Source organism: Poecile atricapillus, unplaced genomic scaffold, assembly GCF_030490865.1.
Source record: "Poecile atricapillus isolate bPoeAtr1 unplaced genomic scaffold, bPoeAtr1.hap1 scaffold_242, whole genome shotgun sequence".
NCBI lineage: Eukaryota > Metazoa > Chordata > Aves > Passeriformes > Paridae > Poecile > Poecile atricapillus.
The window spans coordinates 29,614-51,009 of record NW_026709051.1 but is presented as its reverse complement, the minus strand read 5'-3'; the positions used below and the strand labels follow the sequence as shown (position 1 = coordinate 51,009).

The 21,396-nt window shown below is 41.6% G+C and overlaps 1 protein-coding gene across 1 annotated transcript in view; it reads right to left on the bottom strand.

Moving 5' to 3' along the window:
- Positions 1-1,004: 1,004 nt before the first annotated feature.
- LOC131574315 (contactin-3-like) overlaps positions 1,005-21,396 on the bottom strand; it is a gene marked incomplete at its 3' end in the record, with an annotated part of 36,859 nt that continues 16,467 nt past the window's right edge. The window contains exons 2-5 of the mRNA XM_058828753.1: positions 14,787-14,882; positions 2,853-3,056; positions 2,158-2,260; positions 1,005-1,189 (exon numbers count right to left, since the gene is read on the bottom strand). Of these exons, the coding sequence (XP_058684736.1) occupies positions 1,005-1,189; positions 2,158-2,260; positions 2,853-3,056; positions 14,787-14,882 (588 nt within the window). The remainder of the gene's footprint in view (positions 1,190-2,157; positions 2,261-2,852; positions 3,057-14,786; positions 14,883-21,396) is intronic.

The following is a 21,396-nucleotide window of genomic DNA, read 5'->3' as shown; positions in this document are numbered from 1 at the left end:
GTCCAAGCTGACCTTGAACATTTCCAACAACGGGGCATTCATCCAGTATCAAAATTAACTTGCAAGTTGGCAAGGAGAGAAATCCCTTTTCCTTCTTCCTTATAAAATCTATTGTGCCTTAAACTAAAATCTTCATGGCCTAAAATCTTTGTGTTCTACCAAGCAGCAGCTCCCCATGGAGAGGCAGTGAAGAACTTGCTCCCAGTTGCAGAGGAGCTGTGCTCTGTGCCTTTATCCAACTAAAAACCCATCTCTCTGCTCAAATACTCCTCCATGAGGGAAACATTCCAAGGCAGGATCAGAACCACTGTTTAAATTGCCACTGAAGTAAAGAAAATTATATTTGCTGAGATCTGGCTTTAACAAAAATTGTCAATTACCACTTTGTTGCAAATCACTCTCGCTTTACACCACCACCAATGTGCTTTGCTGATACTCATTTCACTCTATAGCCCTAAATGCACAAGAGACTGCCTTTTTTCCAGCTATAAAATTTCATATTATTTCATTTCCTATACTGGATTATATCCTCCCATTTATTTACTCATTGTAAAATAAAATTGGCTGTTTTGAAAGCACAGGATTGAGAATATCCATCAGTAATCTCTTCACAAAGCAAGACAAAATTTGTACTTCCCATAAACGGGAGGCCTAAATGATCCCCCAAATAAATCCAATTGACTTAAAATTGAAGGTTTCACCAATGGACCAAGTAGAAATGTTTTAAAAAAGGAGTCTTTCCATCCCAGAAAAAAAAAATTAAGCACAAGCACACTCTGCCTTAGTCTCAGCAATCCTTGTGAGTTTTTAAGCCATTTCTTAGAGATCTTAGCAAGAAACTGCTGCAGAAGTTCTCATTTTCTGAGAGCACTTCAAATGCTGTGTATTTTTAAGCCCAAATGCCTGATGGAGCTGCAGAAACTGGAAATTTCAGAGAAGCCCAGAGCAGTTTGTGTTTCATGAGTCAAGAAAGGTGGGAGGGAGGCAGAACAGAGATTCCCTACCATAGTAAGTGAGACGTCCTCTTGCAATGTTTTTGCCTCTGGAGTTTTCGGTAATGCATTCATAGAGCCCTGCATCCTCCTGCTGGAAATTAGGGATTTCAATCATGCCATTGGATTTCCTCAGCTTTATTTTACTTGGAAATGGCAGCCCGTCAGTTCTTCTCCAGTTAATCTGAGGCACAGGGCTAAAGAGAGAGTAATGAGATTTTAAACAGTTTTGCTTAAAGTCCTTGATTGTCATAATGAGATACTTAAAGCAAACTAAATTCAGCAGTGACTTACAGGCTGTGTTAAAAGCAGTAACCACACTGTACATGACAGATGGTCAGACACTCTGGCACCTGATTTGCATTCACTGCTGATTCCTACGCTGCATTTGTGGCACCAAATTTGTCAGGAGTAACTCTGTGAATGCCCAATAATTGCAAAATTTCCTGTAAATCACCACTGGCCTCCCCTGAGGACGAGTGAGATTTACCAGTGGTTTCCAAGAAGGAAGGATCCAGGCAAATCTCTTGGAATTGCCATCCTCCAGCAGCCTTTCATTCTGTGATTTGCAAACCTCCCCTGACTGGGGAGCCAAGGCAATAGCGTGTGATCAAGTCATCAATCTGATATGGGCACCCAAGAAACTCCTGCAAACAAACCCCACACTGATAAATAAATACATTTACAGAAACACAAATGCATTTTCAGATCATCTGTGAAAGAGAAAAGGCATCAGCTGCGAGTGAAGCATCATTCGGAGGAGAAATGCATTTCAATCTTTATTTTGGCTATAAAGAAAGAACAATATTATGAAAGCACCAAGGACATTTAAGAGGAAAATTCAGACAACACTCTCACAGACTTCAGCACCCTTTCCTTGCACAGAGAAAACAGACTTAGTTCAAAGGCTGTATGCAAAACCACACTGAATCTGCTCAGGTTAATTTGAACAGAAACACAAATTCCCGTGTGGCCAACACACACATCTTAATCCTAAACAAAATCAAAACACACTCCAAGAGTCTTTGCCCTCTTATTTCAGGGCAGGAGCTGTGATGACCAAAATCAGGTGCTGGGAAAACACCAGAACAACTGCCAGAACCCCACAGCTCTTGTGCAGGTGAACCCTGAGGTGCTCCACTTTTCAGTGAAGATGAAAACTTACTTTCCTAGAGCAAAGCACTCCAGCTTCACAGTGGAGCCTTTGGCTGCTGCGAGCGTCTCAGGGAACTGAACTTCTATTTTGGGCTCGTATTCTCCCATCACACCTGGGGGGAGACAATTGAGAAGGTCAAACTTTGAAGGTAATTTTTGAAGGCAATTCAAAATCAAGCTCATTTCTCTCACACTCCGCTTATAAAGGGACACACAATGAAATCAGGGGCAGAGCGAGGATGCAAGAGTTAATCTTTGTAGAAAGCAGCCAATGTTTGTGTGGCAGTGGCCTCAGGGATGACAAAGAGTTACACTGTCCCACCCCAAACCCCTTGTGAAGGGTGGCCCAGGGGCTCTGATTGGGTTTGAGTCCCTGGGGGGTTCTCCCTTGGTGTGCTTCTACTGGTCCCTGACCCTGAACTCCACCCTCAAAGGTGGAAACCCTTAAGAGTTCTGTCCCTCAAAAACCCCTGCTGTGCCTCTGTTGGGGCTCTCTGTTCTGGACCTGAGTTTGTTCCCATGCTGAATAAATGGTTTCATGAACTGGGAGCCCGTCCTGTTGGTGTTTGATGCTGGTCCCCAGAATCCTCCTGCTTCCCTGCACGAGATCCTGAGCTTGCTGACTGCAACATGTTTGGACATCAGGTGAGGATTTATGGCTGGAGAGGCAGAATCTCTGGGGGATGATCCCTGGTGACCCCATACCGTCTGTACGCAGCACCAGGGGCGTGGGGGAGCCCAGCACAGGGCTGCTGCTGGCCGTGCTGGTCACCACACAGCTGTAGTTGCCCACGTCTGAGGGCTCCACCTTGGCGATGTACAGGTGTCCTGTCTCCTGCGACACGAAGCGCCGGCTGTCCTCCTGCACAAACGAGGGGTACTCGTTGAAGATCCAGGCAAATGACAAGTCTGGGAGGGGAAAAAACACAAGCAAAGATGTTTGATAGGGTTTTTCCACCTTTTTTCCCCCCTTCTAAGATCACTTTATTACTATATTGGACAGCATTGCATTGAGGCCTTAAGTTTTAGCTTTCATATTTTTCCCTAGCTGTGTAGTTTTGAGCTTCATATTCAGTGTCAGTGATCTCTCTTCACAGAACAAGCAGACAAAACAATTCCTTCTCTAGCTCGGTACCCAGGACAAGAACAAAAGCAGAAACAAGGGAGGGCTGAAGAGACAAAACAAGAAGGATGGCACTTCATAACCTGAAGCTGTAATTGGACAATTAACCCTGATACACAGATGGACCAAAACCGATAAAAATGTGAGACCTCGTGGCCAGTCATGCATTTTGTGACCATTTTTGGGTCCATCTTGGGTGCAGCCCTGGCCAGGCTCTTGTGCTGCCCAAGCTGTGTCCTTTAAGGCCTTTCAGTAAATCCCTGCTTTATCCTGAACTCTGCCCAGCCTCTGTTCCAGGCCAGCCTTCTCCAGGTTCTGGGGAACACAAAGGGACAGAAGGCATCACGTTATTTAAAATACTTTACTGTGTAACAAACAGAGCCAAAGACTGAGAAAACCAGATTTGAAAAAGTACCAGAAACTAGAAAACCCCCCCACTTCTTTCCCCAAATCCCCAACTCCTCCAGCAGAAGAAAAAAGGCAAAAGAAATCCAGTGTTAGGGGGTTTTGTTTAAATTTCCCCCCTTTTTTTTTTTTAAATTTAATATGCATGGAAAGAGGAGAAGACAGCAAATTTGAGAGCAAACTTTGCTGAAATGGAAAGATTATTCATTCAGTAGCTACTGAACTCCTCAGCCAGATGCTTAGCCAGTAGAAACAGGACAGGAGTATCCACGTGCTAAGAATGTCAAAAGAAGCCTAAATTCCCAGTAGGGCTCATCACACAGCAAAACTATTTTTTCATACAAAAATCCATAAAAACTTCATTAAAAACATTTCTGTATGATGTGGCAAAGTAGCCCTCGCTACCATTCATTATGATTATTTGAAAGGAAGGAAAAAAAACAAACCCCACACCTCAAAAGATAAACTAAAGAGATCTGGCAAAAAATTTGTTTTGTTTTCTGAGCATCACTCTGAGTTTTCTGTGCCCAATTTTAATTGGCAAAAGCCTCTTCCTGTGCGAGGCCACGTGTCTGTCTCATTCATTTCCTACAGCATCAAAGGAAAATAAATTTTTAATGGTGTTCTAGGCAAGGAATAATTTTTCACCCACGTGCCACTTATACAAAGATTACAGCTTCTGGAAGTGCTAATTAGCAATGATTACAGCTTGACTGGCCTCTCTTTGTGTCTGCAGCATCGGCACTGCCCCCACGAAATGGAGATCAGCCCTCCCTGCACAGGTTTAATTCGAGGGTGCACAAATTTGGGTGCATCATGAAATGAAAAGGTGACACATCCTGAGCCCTCAACACCTCCCCAGGCTGCCAGAGCCAACAGGACAATTTAACACAAGGCAAGACTGTACAGGTGGAAAAAAAACACTCAGTAAATGAAATTAAGATATTTATGGGCTGCCTAACGCCAAAAAGGCATCAAATGAAACGGTTGGTCATTAAACTGCATTTAATTTTGTTCTATCAATATTTAAACCTCTTCCACTGTGATGATTTTGCAGCAGCAGCAAGTGCCAACCAGTAACAGGCCCAGGAGTTAAAATTCTGCCATATTTAGGAATATTTAATGTCAAACACATTCCATAAGGAGGAAGAGACCTGCAAGATCATCACCCCTGTGGGCCTGCAGCATCTCCTCAGGAGCAACAATGGCCTTCAGCACAATTCCTTCCTCCAGAACTCCAGAGGTGCCACTTTTCATGGAAAGGCAGCCAGGATTTGTCAGGAAATAATGGGGGAAGTAGGGCAGTGGGAAGCATGGAATTATTTCAAAAAAAGAAAAAAAGAGAGCACACCTGAGGAGTTTGAAGGGGACTACGTGGTCTTGGGGAGCAAGGAATGGGTGGTCTTCCTAAATGGTGTGAAAAATGTATTTTCATGTATTTTTTTATAGAATTTAACAAGGTTCACATATTTTTTTATAGAATTTAAAAGTTTAATAAAAAGACAATTAGGAGATAAAAATAAAGTATATAGATATGGCTGGGTGTCTCTGCATTCAGCCAAGAGAGCTCACCTTACTAACAAATGATTGTCCCTTAAAAACAGAACCCTACTACATATCCATAAATTCTCACACATATTCAGACATTCTTCTGAGGATCTTTGGTGTTCTTCTGTTTAGTTTTCTCTTGCCCCCTTCCCAATAGATCAATCTTCTTGGTGCCATTGAGATTTACATTCCCTGATACCAGAAATGCAATAAATTCCTCCCCCCAGAGCTCTGGTCACTGCTGTCTTCATCTGGATAAAACAGTTTACAAATGCAGGAGTTCTCTGGCTATTTTTTCTCAGTCTTGGGTTATACAAACAAAAGCAGTTTTTATTTTAATACTATGCCATAGCCTAACATATATAACATATATTATATTATATTATATATGTATTATGCCACTATTTCTAAGTTTCATCAATAACAGAAATAAAGGAAACTATATTAATACAACAAAATTTTCCATTCTTATACACATGACATTCATTTTAATATTTGCAAAAAGCCAACAATATAATCTGTATCTATAACAATGGGAAAGGCAAAAAACAGAGAAGAACTTGTTCTACAGAAGAGCTGGGTGGAGACAGTGATCACTGCCCTGAGGAGGGGCTGACACCAAGTTAGGGACCAAAAAAACCCATTTTCAGCTCTACACCAAACTCAGCCACCCCCAACTGGTGACACCAGGCTTTACTGGCTCTGGTATTTATTGAACCACTTGTGTTTCCTTGCTCAAAAATATTATTTCATGCTTAAAAAAAAAAAAAGGAGGAAATAAAAAGAAAAAAAAAGATGTCCAGAGCAGTGTGAGGGGGTGGAGAGATCTGGAGATGCAGGAGGAAGAGGAGCAGCTTCATTTCATTCCTGTGATATTGGGTTAAGTCAAGAGTAAACCCACTGAAATCAGTCACTGATTATGGCAGCCATGCAAAGAGGATTCCAGTTTAATTGGATCCCCCAACCTATGAAAAAACACTCCTGGAAACCTAATTCCCCATTCAACACATATTTTAATTGACTCTCTTAAAAAAAGTCTGTGGTATTTCCATCCCTGTGCCCCACCATCACCACCTCCTTTTATATTTATTGCCCTTTACAAAACTGTATTCTTATTTAAAAAAAAATAAAAATAAATAAATAACAAATAAAAAAAAAATCATATTAAACAACTTGTGGTGTGATTTATTATGTTTACACCATTTGCCTGTTGCTGATCTTAGGGCACCTCCAGGGACCCAAACTCACTCCCTTTCTGTCAATTACAAGTTTTCAGTTGATTTTCTGTTATAAATGGAAGTAATATGTCTCTCCTGGGCTTCCTCTGAGTTCTAAGCCTTTGCTTTCCAATGCATTTTTTTCCTTATTTGGTGACCATACATGGATAAGGTATTGGAAATTACAGTTATTACTCAATTTTTATTTGTTTACTACATCTTGGTTGGCGGCTTCTCTTTATTTTGCATTATTTGATTATTATTTACTCTGCAGTCTCCAACACACTCAGCATGTTCACATTGTTCCTTTTGTGCACCTAAGTGCCCAATTAAAAAATGCTTATAAAATTACCTGTCATTTTTAAACCTGAATTCTTTATGAAATTCAACAATTAAATCACCATGGCCTTTGAGGTTTACCAGGGTCATTTCCTGCTATTTATGAACCTTAAAAAAATCCCCAAATTACTGTTGCTAAAGGAACATAATGGGGTAAAATCCACACATTTATTGCTTTTTAACTATGTTCAAGGTCAAGCCTTAAGTTTATGCACATCCTTTTGAAAATACGGCTTTAAATTATGTTTAAAAGAATTTTAAAAATATAGAATTTAAAGAAATTACGTGTTTCTTCTAAGTGAGACTGAAACATTTCACTGGGAGATCATTTACAGAACCACAGTGATTTTACTTCCTGCAAACAGAATTTAAATGACAACAGCAGTGGTGGAAATCCCAAACCATAATTAAATTCAGGAAGTTGGAAAAGCAGAAGTTTAGGGGAAGAAAAAAAGGCACACAGACCAATGATCAAAAGGAGGAGGACAATTCAAAATTCATTTTATCCACTATTTGCAGAAATAATGTCAGCTCTTGCTGATTGGGATACTGGAATGTGAGTGCTCCCAGGGGTATAATCTGTTTTATTTTACGTAAATAACTTCAAACTTCTCCTCAATACTTTTCTTTTCTTACTTGGGCCAATTTTCCTGCACTCAGTTCATCACCTTGAGCACCCCCATCCTCCTCTGGGCAAGCCCCCAGCACCAGCTGCTCCTGGTGATCCCTTCTCTGTACCATAAAACAAGAACATCTCCCTCATTTCTTCTGGCAAACATTAAAGGTTGCCTTCCAAATAAAAATCTTCTGCTCTGGAGGCGTAGGACAAGGTGTTTATGTGCTCCCATAACATATGTGTAAACTGGAGCTGAAAATGTCACGAGGTGCCACTGTCAGAAATGGCAGCATTTGGGCAATGAAAAACCAGTTCTGAATATTATATATATAAATATTATTATATATTATTATATTATATTATATATAAAAATATTATATATTATTATAGATATAAACTGTACACAATTTCAAGGGTTTAGGGTTATATTCTTGCACACATTCAATGCCCAGAAATTTAAAACTATCCTAGGTATGTCCAGCTGGGAAAAACAACCCAAAGCAATGCTCAGGCTGCATTTTCAAGGGGGATCCTGGGCTGCTGGCATTCAAGAAGTTCTATCACTGATACTGAAAAAGTCTTTAGCTGCAGTCACACTTCAGAGAATCATCTGGGTTGGCCTTTTTCTTCACATTTTGTATATAAAAATAATGGTAATTACAAAACCTCTCTAGCAGGGCTTGAATTGTGGCCTCCAGGAATGATGTGAGACAGGAGGATCTGCTTAAAATAGGGGCAGTGTTTTCCCAGCCACTGAAATTTCACCTGAACTCTGAAGAACTCCTCTTCTAGCTGAATTTTTGTTTATACAAAATGTAAACTGTGTGATGGGAATGCAAGTCCAGCTACAAAAAGTGAAGAATGTATCCCCAGAAATTAATTTTATTCCAGAGGATAATGGCAACACTCTGATTTGAAAATAATGTACAACATTAATTGTTTTGGCATAGAAGGTGAATTATTTGATAGCTAAAATATACCAGATCAATTTTCAGCCTGCTGTGCAGGTAATCAGGCATGCAACCTCTGTGGATGGAGCAGCCCAGAACAATGAGAGCAGTGAGACACACAATATCTCGCAATTGTTCCTACTTCAGGCTAAAACCTGATTTTCACTTTTAAATGAAACAGGGTAAGAGTCCACTTGTTTTTTCGATTTTGGAATGAGCTTTAGTTTGATATAAAAACAGATGTAATTCTTCAAAAATACTAAACTGTTCTTTTCTCTGCTGTCCCCCAGCCTAGAGCACAGCCCTGGCCAAGAGGTACCTGCACACAAGGAATGATCTGAAAATCCATCTGAATTCTGATTTTCAGATCAGACTGAATGAATGAGCTGTGCTCAGCTGCCACAGGGATGTCAAACAGCCACTAAAGATCCCTTGTTCCCCATTCTTCAAAATTCCCAGAGCTTTCCTAAATCATTCAAAGCACCAACGCTCACCACTTATTAAAGTAATTAAAACACCAACATTTCTAGGCTCATCCTTGGGAAGCAGGTGTTCCAGACTGGCAGCAGATTTCTTTATTAACACCAAGTGCAATTCCAAGGAGCCCATTCCCTGGAGAAGGGCTCAGCACGTGCCCTGCCTGCTGGACAGGGACCATCAGCCAGGAGCAGCCTCCAGCCCCAACTCAGCCTTTAATCCCTGAGAGCTCCTCAGCTGGCAGGTTCAACATCCCCTGCTGCTGCCAAGGAAGCCCAGATGTTAATGAGAGCCTGACAGAACAGCTCTGCCGTGCCTGGCTTCCAGTGCTGAATAAAAAACCCCATTTCTCTTCCCCCGGAGCTGCGCCAGGGACGGGCTGGTTTCTCTTTATCGCCTTTCTGCACTAATTGTTCCAGACTCGCTGCATCACTCCGAGTGTCCTGGCTCTCAGCACACTGCTCCCACTCTGGAAGCAGGCAGAAAAGTAAGAAAGTGCTTTAGGAAGCAATATGTAAATACATCCCCATTAGCCAGATCCATTTCAAGTGACAAATTGTTCTTTTAATCACCTCCCTAGAACTTTACATTTAATTGCTGAGAGCATTTCCAGAACTCTGTTGTGCTTTTTCAATAGCTGGAAGTATTTTAAATTGCTTCCTGCCTATAATAATTTTGAGGATAAAAAAGGCGATAGTTTAGTTTATTGCTGAACTAAAATAAATCTGATTTCTTGTGAATGTTAAATATTAGGGACATAAACCAAGGGAAACTAATGGAAATATCCAGGAGTCAACCTCCAAAGTAAAGCACCAATATTTATAAGTGGAAGCAGTAATTAGTGCCACTTTCATTTGGTACTCTTGCACTCCTTTAGGAGAAGGTACTTGATAAAACCCTTGTGAGAAACAAAAGTTCCCTTCAGCACTCTTGTTCGGAGCACTGGGATCAGCTGGGAATGTGTGCTGGGACTGCAGCCACCTCCCTCCTGCCTCTTCCTCATCAATTATCCTGTTCCCAAAGAAAAACCCAAATATTTTACTAGAGAAGATAATGGAGAGCTGGAGGAGAAATACCCCACAGTCACAATTTAGGGATAAACATGAACTTGGTGGAGAGCCAAATGCAGTTATTGTCTCCAGTGTTCTCCTCTTTTCCCCAAGGCTTAACTGAGATACCTGGGACTGGGTAAGTGAAATGGTTCAGCCTTAATTTTTTTCTTGCAATTTGGTTCTTCCTAATCTACTTCTCCCTTTTTCTTTCCATCCCCCCATTCTTCCAAGAGATACCCCACAATGGAACGTGGAGTTAATGAGTTCTTTAAGATTTTGGGGTAAGAAACTTCTGAAAGCTTCTTAGGTCACTTACCCATCTCTGTGACAGCTTAAAAAACACTCATTATAAAGCAACTGAAGATGGTGCACAAATATATAAATAAGATATATTAATTTCAGCCTGGAGCACAGGTTTATCAAAAGGAAAAGGAGTGTGTTTGACAAAGTGCCTAGCAGAGTTTGTCTGCAGCATTGGTTTGGTTCTGGTGGTGAAAATAATGCTCTGGCAGGTAGAAATCATTGGAAGATCCAGCTGTGAACATGTATTATTTCCTCTCATATGGACAAACACAAGTGTCTCTCAGGTACCATTTGATTTCAAACTGTCAGCTGAAATTTGTGCAGATGATGATGATGACACCAGCAGGACTATTGAGAAATATGTTTTTAAATAAAAATGCCATTTCTCCTTGGCAGATTGAAACAGCAAAGGAACACTATGGAGCCATTATTAAGGCCAGTGCTCCTACAATATTCAAGGTACCACTCTCCTTAAAATACATTTTTGTGCAAGAAGCTCTGCGAGTGTGATTTATTGCTGATGCCCAGACGTGTGTCATCCACAACCTGCAATGAAAGCAGGAAGCCAAGGTGCAAAAGCAGGATGCTGAAAGGGGAGTTTAGATGGGATATTGGGAAGAAATCCTTCCCTGGGAGGGTGGGCAGCCCTGGCACAGAATTCCCAGAGCAGCTGGGGCTGTCCCTGGATCCCTGGCAGTGCCCAGGGCTGGGAGCAGCCTGGGACGGTGGGAGGTGTCCCTGACATGGCAGGGCTGGAATCAGATCTTTCCAGGTCTTTTCCAACCCAAGCCTTTCCACAAAATACTGATGTGCAGCAGGAAAGAAATCATATTCTGCAGTTGCACCTGTTTAACTTTGCATTGAAGGTATGAAATGTTTCCAATGCCAAATACGTAAAATTAATTCAACTTACAGTTCCCTGAGAAATAGCACTTTGTTGCTATTTAAGAGGTGCAGAAGAGAAGCAATCAAAGCATCCAAACATTTCTGGCATCTGAGACTCTTCCCATGCCACGTTATTCATGAAGCAGAGCCCTGCTGGAACTTGCAGGTCTCCAAATGGCAATACAAGAGACACGAGCAAAAATTTGCAAGTCTAAACACTCATTTGGAACAGACATGACATTATTCAGTGAAGGATTTGTCATCTCAAACACTGAGCAATAAATTGGGATCTATTTTTCCATGATCTAATATTATTTCCTACCAGCATGTCACAACTCTGACACAATATGCTGTGAGCTGAATTGATCCCTGTCCTTCAAATCCAGCCTCATTTATGGATTAAACATACATTTATCAGGGAGTTATGTGAAGAGGAAGGAGAAATCTTTGCTGCTTTATCCACGTAGGAACATCCCTGCCATACTGCAGGAAACAGGAACACAGAGCACACAAGGCTAATTAGGAATAAAGCAGAGTTTCCCTGCAATTTCCAATCAATGGCTCATCAGCTCCATGAAATTCTTGTTATTTATTGAAGTTTTCCTGGGTTATGGTCACGTTCCCCATGGGAATAATGCAGCAGGATATCAGTGTAAAACTAATGTTGAGTTTTTTCAGGCAAACTAAAATTTGTTGAAATGTTCAAATAACCATCAAGCAAATCTTCACTTCTACCATTAAAAATCATCTTTTTCTCTGTGTTTAAAGCAGCTTTAAATCACCCCAGACAACACAAAAGGACTGACTGAAGAGTAGAAATACCTCATAAATCCAAAATCAATGTCAGATGAGGAAAACTGACTGTACTAAACAAATATAAATCACAATACACAGAAACAGAAATAACAGCTGAAGAAAAGCTACACAATAATCACAATACAGCACGTTAGTAACAGGAGGTAAAACCCTACAGGAACTCAGATTTGCTTTACTGAGGGCTTTGTCATTCGTTAGATACCAATTTTGGAACAAAATCAATAGCTGAGAAAAATCATTTTTAGATCTCCATATGTCTAGCTTTTCCCATTCTTGGCAGAATGGGCAAAAATTAGCATCACATGAATGTTTTTTAACCAGCTGCACATTAACTGTGTCCAACATTAAGTTTGGGATATTGAGATTTTTGTTGGATCGACAGCTCTTTAAAACCATTAAAGACACAACAGTAAAACAGCAAAAAGTCAAAATAGCTGTAGAGATTTCAGTGTGATTTAATGGTTGTAACAACTGGAAAAGTGGCAGGAGAGCTACATAAATCCATTTTTTATATTATTTTGAGTATGTGGGTGAGATGATTTACTAATTTTTGGTAGCAAATAATGAGTATTTTAACAGGTTCCCCATAACAGAATTCAAAGATCCAGAAGTATGGCCATGCAGAATGATGACAGATGACCATTTTAATTATCCAAACATCACTGCTCAATTATGATACAACTTAGAGTATTTAACATAAAACCAGCCTGGATCAGAAAAATATCTGGGGGGAAAGTCTTCACACTGAAAGCCAGTCATTTACCAAATCTTCCAGTCAATAAACCCCAAATAAGACTGCTAAAAAAAGGGAATTTTATTTAATATCCAGAAAGGGGAAATGCAGTAACTCTAAAGAAAGTATTGGAATGGTTTGTGATTCGTAAATGGAGTTTCATTGCTGGATTAATGCCGGATGTCCACACCCCAGTGGAGCTGGAACTGCACACTCAAAAGGACAAAACCACTGTTAACTGCAGGGATAATTTGCTCCCTGTTGAAAAGAAACATTCCTATGACTTATGTAAATATCTGTGCCTAAGACAAGCAAGGGAAAAAACATGATAAATTGTAGAAGGGAAGCAATTTTCTTGTTCCATACTGTAAGCTGGCATTTCTTTGGGGATGAACACAGGTTTCTATTGTAACTGGGATGCTGTACATGGAGGAATAATCACTATTTAATCAAGTCTCTTCTTTCAGACTCTTTACAGAGAATGCAAGAAATAAGTGCAATTAAGTTAGCAAGATCTAAGCAACTGCACAAAACACCAGAAAACAAAAGCAGAGTATTTTTGGGGCTACAGGGGGAGAGGAAACAAACTGGTGGAGAAGGTTTTTGGAATTAGAATTGTCTGGAATTATTTGATAGCTCAGTGCAATAAATACAGACTCAAAGTAAAAAAAAAAAAAAAAAAAAAAAGAAAAGAAATGTCAGATCACTGATCTGGAAAGGGCTGAACATCCCTCAGGCCAGGTCAGCTGGTCCTAAACCATCCCTGCTCTTCCTAACAAACCATTTCTGCTTCCTGGCTGGATGTTTCACCCCAGACCTCCTGCCCTGCATCCCACCCTGCCAGGGGCACTGCGTGCTTGGTGTCACCACAGCTTCCTTTCAGTGAAGAGAGGAGGAGCATTTCCTTCCACCTTGCTCCACGTCTCCTGAAAACTTTCACACTGAATCCTCCAACTCTCAGACATGTTCAAGGATTTGAAATAATCCTGGGACCAGCTCTCAGTCCCTTTTGGTGATTCTGGGAGCGCTCAGCTCTGGTTTTTACATGAATACCACAATTAGTGTGGGGGTGTCAATCACCTCCCATCTGCTGACTGCAAGAGGAATTCTCACCTCTTCCAGCCACTGTTCTCAGCACCATGAGCACGTCTGGCATCACCTCCTGTCCCACACCTCAAACCCAAACCTTGCCAGAGTCAGGCAGCGCTGCCTCAGCTTGGCCATCAGCTCTGGGTGTAAACCCACACACAGGACACAGCTGCCAGAACAGCTGGGGCAGCTCAGGCTTTGCCACTGCATCTAGAAGGAAAATTTAATCATTCTAATTCTTACAGATAGCTGGGAGAACGACCCATTTTCTCAGCTGCTGAAAGACAAAGCTGTTGTAAGGCTATAAAGATGATTTAGGAGCATGTATCAGTTTAGAAGAGGAAAAATTCTGCAAGCTCAGACAGTTGTAAAATTGCCATTTTATGGCTGTGTCTGCTTGGACTCTGTCAAATTTATGAGGCCACAACACCTATATTATTGAATATAATGTCTAGCTTCTATTACCTTGTCTTTGCAATCAAACCTAATGTTTAACATCACAGCCCTTCAATAATGACACTGTATCAATTAAAAACAGTAAAACCAGTTCCTTTCAGCTATTATTTGAGGCTTAAGAGCAATTAGTCAAAGACTGAAGATGCAGAATGAGAGATGAAATACACTTGCAACTTTTGGTCCACCAAAAATCCATATATCCACTTTTCTCACCCCCTCAGTGCAGCAGTGGTTTAAATTACAGAGCATCATTCCATCCCACCACAGAATGTCTTGATTGCAAGAACACAGGCAGACACCAGCACTGTTAAAGACAATCAACACCTCTCTGCAACTGTCTGCTCACAGGGAAAACTGGATTCAGCGAGGCTCAGCAATTGTGAAATTGGGCAGAATGTAACTCCAGAAGATAGTCCCTTAATTACAGGAAATCCCATAAAAATCAGACACATTAAGTGCACAGAAATTACGAGGAACTAGAAAGGCATTTCAAGATAAACGTAAATCCCCTTAAATACTTCCCTCCTCCCTCCTTTTTGGTTTCTTCCTCCCTGTGTTGACTTCTGAACTCAGATTTTGTTATAATTCTGATTTTTAGCCCGTCCAAGCAGCCCCGAGGGTCGCCCTTACCTCCTGCCCGGGGCGGGGTCCCACAGAGCAGCACGACGCCCTGGCCCTCCCGCACCGACACCGCGCTCCTCGTCTTCGTCCTGGAGCTCTCCCCATCTGCCAGGGAAACAGAAGCGAGCAGGGTATCAGGGAAGCTGAGAACAGACCAGCAGACATTGTGAAGATTGACATTCTGAAATCCTGACCTCCCATCTCCCGGTGTGCAAGGGAAGGCGGCAGCTCCAGCGCAGCAGCTGCGGGGAGGGGGGAGGGGAGGGGGGGCGGGGGGGGGGGGGGGGCTCGGGCACGGAGGTGAGGGGGGGGGAGGGCAGGGGGGAGGGGTCAGGGGGGGGGGCTGAGAGGAAATAATCTGCAGCCTGATAATTGAACAGATCCTGTGGCTAATTTTGTTCTTATGCCTGGCTTCTGCTACCCTGACTTTGATAACCAAAAAAGGAGCCAATGACTTAAAAATAGGCCCTCAAGCCACCGTTTCTTCAGAAATGAAGGCTGTGATGAAGACAGCGTCAAGATCCCACTAAGCTCCCGTGTCCAATGTAAAATAACATTAATAACAGCTATTCAGAAAAGAGATATGGATCTTTCCCAAGAGAAAGGAACCTCCTGGGCCATATTCCTGCAGGAGAATCCCCTGGAGCATCACTAAGCCAGATCTCTGCACCTCGGTGTGCTGACCCAGGGCTCTGCTCTGACCCACCTCGGGTCTCTGGGATTATTTAAAGCTGTGTAAGGATCACAGGACATCCTGAGGTGGAAGAGATCCAAAAAGATTATTGAGTCCATCTCCTTCTCCAGAACACTCCAAAAATCACACATAGCATTGTGGGGAGGGGGGGATGCAAACACTTCAGTTTCCCTAAATGTAAGTATTTTACCATAAATTTATATTGGCTTTCCCTCTACCTGGTGAGTCGAGACCCAAGAAAGTTGGGCCTCATCACACCCTTAAACTAAGCTAAATACAGCATGCAATACAAACCAAGATCGAAGTCCAACACTAACAAAGCCTTTTCCATAAATAAATCATGTAATTTTCCATACAGAAAACAGTTTAAAAAAAAATAAATTGTTTATAACCCTGTACAGGACACTAAACTAGCACAGTCTTTAAATAAGGCTGTCTTTACAACCCAGCATAATAGGAGCAGTGAGTTGACCAACAGTAGCTATTTCTCCAAAATACAGCATTTTTTATTACTGCAAAGCAACAGCTGTTACAGTGAGAACACTGAATAAGAGCGATTAGAATTTCAATGCCTCCTTTAAAAAATGCTGCAGTAGGAGAGTGTTGTACAATCCTTTGTTAGTGCACATAAAGTTCACAGGAATGTTTCTCAGAAGGGCTGTTTTCAGCTTTCCAAGTGAATTTCCACGCAGGTATCCTCAGAATAAACTCAGATCCTTTTGCTGGCTATGATGTAGAAGTCACATACAACCCCAGCCAAACTGATTTCACTCAGAGGTCAAAACAGCACAGCCTTAAATTATTATTTCAGGCCTTTGAAGCATCTTTCCCCCATAACATTATACACTCATCAGCTGCCCCAACAGCATTCCCCAGAGCCATGGAAGGAAAAATCAGGAGCTGACAGCACCTCAGAGAACACACAGTGCTCTTTTTCAGCATGAATCACACCAGAAGAAGTAGTACTTTACATATAAAACTAATTTAGACCACATTTTTCCCTCTTACATCACAACCAACACAAGTCTTGAACCTTAAATAAAACAATTTCCATAACTGAAATGGGTTCTTAAGCCCAGGTGTTCATTTATTGCAACCACAGACCTTCAGAACCTTCCTTGCCTTTGTGTTGTCCAGCACATGGTACGGGCAGGATGGGATTGGGCTGGGATGTGGGACACGCTGGAGGATTGGGAAGGCAATCATCCCAGAGAGAACCCACCACAGCTCTGCAGTGATGTAAAAAATGCAATTATTAATCCCTGACTGCAGGTGAAGAGTGTTGTCACAGAAAACCAGTTTTTGGGGAAACAAGAAGCAATGCATATCCATCCAAAAGTGGGTAACATGAGCCATGCTACCATAAAATAATAATTTCCTACAAATTAGCAGGAAACTCCCCATCCTGCCTTCTGGAGCAGCTCAACTACCAGACTCATCATACAGCTGCCAAAACACTTAATTTCTCTACAAACTTCTGAATTCTCTTGTCTGGCTTTGAAAGTAATGAAAAATCAACATGCAAAACAGGAGCAGGGTTCTTTATTAGCATTACCCAGTCAAGTCCCAATCTCTGACCTTGGAGAGCACTGGCTGCTTCCAAACACGACGCTGGGCTGATTTTCAGTGTTCCTGCAGCACATTCAGGGGACTGAAGGTCAAATCCAGGCATGTTTGGAAGCATATCAAGAGAGATTGTTTATCCTTCAGCTTCTTTGTTAGGTTTTTTGTTTGATTTTTTAATAAAGCCACTATCCCAAGCACAATGACACCAGGGAGGAGAGCTGTGTATCTTCTAACAGAACTTATTATTACATGAACTCGTTGGGAAGGGACATTAAGTCCTCAGGGTAAATAAAATACCTTAACAGGTAGACTAATATTGGCAAAGCTTGTTTATTTGTACAGATTGAATTGTATCCCTGAAATCAGAGGCTCTTTTCCTGCTGAAATGTCTCAGCAGATAAAATATAACTGGAAACGAAGAACAGAGATTGGGACAGAAGATGGTTTTGAGGAGTGGTGAATCAGAACTGGACTCGCTTTTCAGCAGCCATGTGATGACAATATCCCATTGTTCAGTGAAAGAAAAGGCCAGAAACACACAAAGCATTTCTGCATTTTATCTGCTGGACTAAAGATGGATTTATTCACCAGCAGATTTTTGAAACTCTCTCAAACTGGCCACCAAACTGAAGTGCTTTCATTAGTTTCTCTTGCCTTAATCTTTTCACTTCTTCCTTGCATTTATTACACCTCACTTTGAAATCTCCTTTCATCTGAAATGAAACTATTCATGGACAAAATTAACAGTTTAATTATTTAACCCTACTGGGCAAAGGCTCTAATCCTGCTGCTGAAAATATTTTGGTAAAAATTTTACAAAAATCCTGACTACAAGGGGGAAAAAATGCAACATAAAAACCAAGCTAGAACTGTAATTTGCAAATTAAAGGCTTTTATTGCCTGTTTATAGTTTGCCATATAGAAGGAAGTTTGAAATTAGCAACTGAGGCAGACTCCTGAAGAAGCATTTTCTTCTCCTTTCCCCAAGTATTTGCCTCATTGCTTTAGTACCAAGTCCATAAAGTTGTATCAACTGAAATACACACAGCCATTGCAATAAAACAGAGAAAAAACCCCACAATTCAGCCTTGTTGAAATGTCTTTGATTCTGCCCAAACTGAGAACAACAAAACTAGTTCCCGCCCTTACAAAATGATGTGAAATCTGCATATTCCACTGGGTTCTCTCCTGATTAAAAAGCCAAGTTTTCAGTCTCGAGCACTGAGACTTCAAGTTGCTGAGAAAGATTCCAGAACGTGGAGTGACAGTAAAGTGAGTATCAAACCTGTAACAGCTGCATCTCAACACTCCTGTGATACCCAGGACAATTAAAAGACACGGATTTGTGGATTCATCAGGGGAAAACACGACCTGAAGCTTCTCTGGAAGGTAAATGAGACTGAAAACAGCGACATTTTTATTAAGGAATAAATCAGGACTCTTCTGCAGAGCGCGCTGACCACATTCCCCGTGAGCACCTCCCAGATGTTTCTGGTTTCTTTCATCAAGAAGGGAAGCAAAGGAAAGGGGCAAGATCACATCAAATACCACAGCCACGCTTTGAAAAGACACAGAACATCATGCTATGAAAAATTCAGAGCATTGCTGATGACAAAGCTGCTCCACACACACAACTGCTGGCGTGTGGCAATGCTGAGTTATGTCGTATTTTGTCAAGAAACCTCTGTGATATTTCACCCCCAGACACCAATTCTGTACACAGGACCTTTGTAAGATTTGCAGGCACTGCCAGAACTTGCACCAAATCCTATTTATTTTTTTTTAAGTAATACACAGAGCACATTCACTGTGAGAGGGGTGGATTCAATTTTTGTGTTTTTTCTAAATTCCAGTTTCCAACTCCAAGTCCAGCAACACCCAAGCATCTCATCACACTTATATCAACCGCTCTTTATTGTCAACACATGTTTATTAGCAATTCTACCATGTTTTGAAAACTGCAGAACAAGGATTCAAGCTCTACAAACATAATTGTCCCTTAATAGCCATGAAAATATTTATTGTATTGCTGCATCAGACCCACTGTAATTCAAAGGAGCAGAACTCGTTAAATATACTTTAGGTGTAATTCTGTATTGGTAGGATGTTCAAGTGCCTAAATGAGTCAGACAACCAAATCTAAGCTGTTTTCTTGAGTGGGTAATTCTGAAGTGGAGACTCTGTTTGATGTCAGCCCATAATGAAGCACTAATTCACAGCCCACTCGCCCTGGTAGAAGTCACATTATTAAAAAAGATCGGAAATTCCACTCTCTCAGCTCTTGAGGGCAAATAACAGCCTCAGCACGTTGTAATAGCTATGCTGGTAATGAGAACTGCTGGAGAAAACAGAGTAACACCAATTTGTTTCCTTAAAAAGAAAAAACAAACACAAACAACAACAAAACCCAACAACCTTCACCAGGTTGTTCAGCCCCGAACTCACCTGTGGGTGTGAACAAACCCTCTTCCCCACCACCCAACACCCCAAAACTGGCTATTCCAAGGTCATGAATTATGTATTTCTTTAGACAGGCATCCAAAACTCAACACACGCTTTGCATAATTAATTTCCACCAGGATATTTGGGATACACAGCCTGTTAACCCCAACACACTGCCTTGAGAAACTCCACAGCAGGGCTGCACGTGAGCCAGGGGAAAACCTTCTGCTGCTTCCCAGGGCCTGGATGGAGCCTGGGAGAATCCCACTGAGGTTGAAGGGAGTGATGAGACCGAAAATTATCTCTGTAATCCATTTCTGCTAGGCAGAGAGAGAGGATGAAAATATTAACAGTGCAGGAGCGAACATTACTCAAAGCAGGCAAGGTGGGGGTGATTTGTCACTTGAGGAGAGATCCAGAGGCTGCTGGGGAAGCATCTCCAGGGTTTCACTTGGCCAGGCTTGGTGCTACAGGGAAATCACAGAATTCCACACAAACCTCTACAGAATCCCTCTCTGCTGTGCCACGTGGCTGAACTTCTGTTTTATGCCCGGAAAGCTCCACGACAGGGCGAGCAAAACAGCCTCCCACCCTTCAAAGGACCATTTTACACCCAAAATGCTACTCAGACAGCTTTTGAGCTTGAAATATCACCCTCATCTCTGCTCACATCAGTCCCACCAGCAGAGCCCATCTGAGTGCTCCTGCATCCACAGAAATACTGCCAATAAAATGCAGCAAACCTCAGTCAGTGCAGGACAGACCCTGCAGGTTATTTCCATCCCACAAAATGCTGAATATCTCACAGGTGAGTCCTGCTGGGATGAACAGGCTGCTGGAGCCAGGTGCAGTGAACAACCAGCCAACAGCAGCCAAAAAAACCTTACAAATATCTGAAACTCTTCCCATTCCCCGGAATCAACTTGAGGTGCAGGAAACACGAGAGAAAAAAAATAAAAATGCTCTTACACCAATTAAATATAATTGGTGAGAACAACTCAGAAGTCTGTATTATATAAACACAAATAGGAAAAGCCAGAAAATAAATTGGCACAGATGTATCAGAGTGTGGTAAACAGGAGATGCCAGCATGGGAAGAGGTAGAAGAGCTTGCAATAATGAGGGGAAAGATGGACAGAGGGATGAGGTGACTTTCGGGCTCTGAGGAACCGAAGGAAGGGACCAGAGACAGCAGAGATAAAAAAAGGCAGTAAAGGAATATTAATAGAATAAAATGTTGAGTCAACATCCAAGAAGCAGGGATGTATTTTTTTTTTTAAACACACTTTGCACTGGCAAAAATGCACTGAAAGAACTGGAAAAAACCCAAACCAAACCCTATCAGCGTTACTGGGGAGAATGCATGTTTTGAAAGAAAAATGTTCTCCAATAGGTATTTCCAAAAATATGCCTTTCATAAATTCGTATTATACGGGAATTACCACTCAACTCCAGGCAAACACAGCACTGAACAAAGCAATTCAGGCAATTTGAGAAATATCTCAGGAGGCAAGGATGTTTGCTCAAGGAAATTATCCTACAGTCGACTTCTCGGATGCAACACAGATTTTTCCTCTAACACTTTCCCAAAACAAGCCCTAAGAACATCCTGACAGTCTACAAAGCAGCAGCCCTCGTAACCACAAAGCAGGTTTAGTGCTGAAGAACACCAGGCTATTCACATTTTAATAGTTAAACAGATGGTTAAAGCCCTGCCAGATCTAGCTCTAATTATCTGAAGGTTTGTTTATTTATTAAATATGCAGCAGTCTTCCCAAAAAGCCTTTCCTCAATAAATAAAACCATCCTACAACAGCTCAGTTTTAAAGCACTGGGAACATGCTGATGATGGTGGGATTTATTTATTTTTTTTCCTGTCACTGACTTCAGTCCTTGATGTTTGAGGAGATGCCACCT